Below are 1,196 nucleotides of genomic sequence, written 5' to 3' on the forward strand. Positions count from 1 at the left end.
CCCTGCCCCTTACTTCGTAAACTTAATGCGTGTAACGCCCCCCCTTCCCCCGCAACCCCCGCAACCCCCCACCCCGCACCCCCACCTCCCTGCCTCACCCGGCGCTGCGAAGTAGGGCTGGTCGGAGCACACCCACTCGTCCTTGAGCGTGACCTTGTTGCCAAACACCTTGGCCCGCCCCACCAGCAGCGGCGGAGCCAGCTGGTACAGACGCAGCCGCTCAGGGCCCTTGTTGCGCCGGCTGGCCTGCGCGACACAGGGGTGGGCGGCCGGGCGGAGGGGGTTGCAGGGGTCGAGGTGTGTGTTTGTGTGTGTGTGTGTGTGTGTGTGTGTGTGCGTGTGTAGATACTGGATAACAGCCTGAACTAAACCGAACCCAGTGCAAAAGAGCACGGACGAAAGCGTGGGGAGGGAGGCGGTGCAGGCTGCACCAACCAGGTGATGGCAGGGGGGCGGGCGCGTCCATGACAGACGGGAGCGGACGGTTCACACAGAGGTTATGTTCAAGTGCTTGGAAGACGGCGGCGTGGAAGGGGCACAAGGTGTTGCAGGTGTCGCTGATGTCGCCCCCACCGACAGTGCCGCGTGGGACTTCCCGCGCAGCGCAGCTGCGGCTCCACCCAGACGCCCACACACCCGCCATACCCAGACACAGCCCCCACGCCACACACACCTTGGGGGTGGAGGGCGGCAGCAGTCCGAAGCCGCCGCCGCCGCCGCCCACCGGCGTGTCTACACCCATGGGTCCACTGCCCGCGCCGCCGCGCCCGCCGCCGCCGCCGCCGCCCGTGCCGTCCAGCTGCGGCCACAGACAAAGACGGCACAATCACACGTCAGCCGCATACACATACACACACATTGCCAAGCGGAAGCTGCCGCAAACGGACGTATGGCAGCCGCGCCCGCGCCCGCGCCTCCCCCTTGTGCTTTGCATATCCCGTCTTTTGCATGGACAGCCATACCCCACCCTGAACACCCCCTAAATCCCGCTCCGCCCTCCTCCGCCCCCCGCCCTCCCCCGCCCCCCACTACTTCCTTAACTGGTCACGAATGTTACCCCCCCCCCCCCCCTCTCCGCACACCTGGTACAGCGGCAGCCTCTTGGCTGCGGCGTAGGTGTACTCGCCCATGTCCAGCAGCAGTGCGTCGTCCGGGTTGCGCCGCGACTTGCGCCTGCAGGGGGGGGGAGGAGGGGG

General features: G+C 67.6%; 1 protein-coding gene across 1 annotated transcript in view; it reads right to left on the reverse strand.

Moving 5' to 3' along the window:
* The window catches only part of CHLRE_07g318551v5 (uncharacterized protein), a 23,559-nt gene that overhangs the window by 8,906 nt on the left and 13,457 nt on the right, over positions 1 to 1,196 (reverse strand). Inside the window, exons 22-24 of the mRNA XM_043063930.1 lie at positions 1,083 to 1,173; positions 674 to 799; positions 94 to 246 (exon numbers count right to left, since the gene is read on the reverse strand). Coding sequence (XP_042922498.1) covers positions 94 to 246; positions 674 to 799; positions 1,083 to 1,173 — 370 coding nt within the window. The remainder of the gene's footprint in view (positions 1 to 93; positions 247 to 673; positions 800 to 1,082; positions 1,174 to 1,196) is intronic.

The sequence above is a fragment of the Chlamydomonas reinhardtii genome, chromosome 7 (genome assembly GCF_000002595.2).
Source record: "Chlamydomonas reinhardtii strain CC-503 cw92 mt+ chromosome 7, whole genome shotgun sequence".
Lineage (NCBI taxonomy): Eukaryota > Viridiplantae > Chlorophyta > Chlorophyceae > Chlamydomonadales > Chlamydomonadaceae > Chlamydomonas > Chlamydomonas reinhardtii.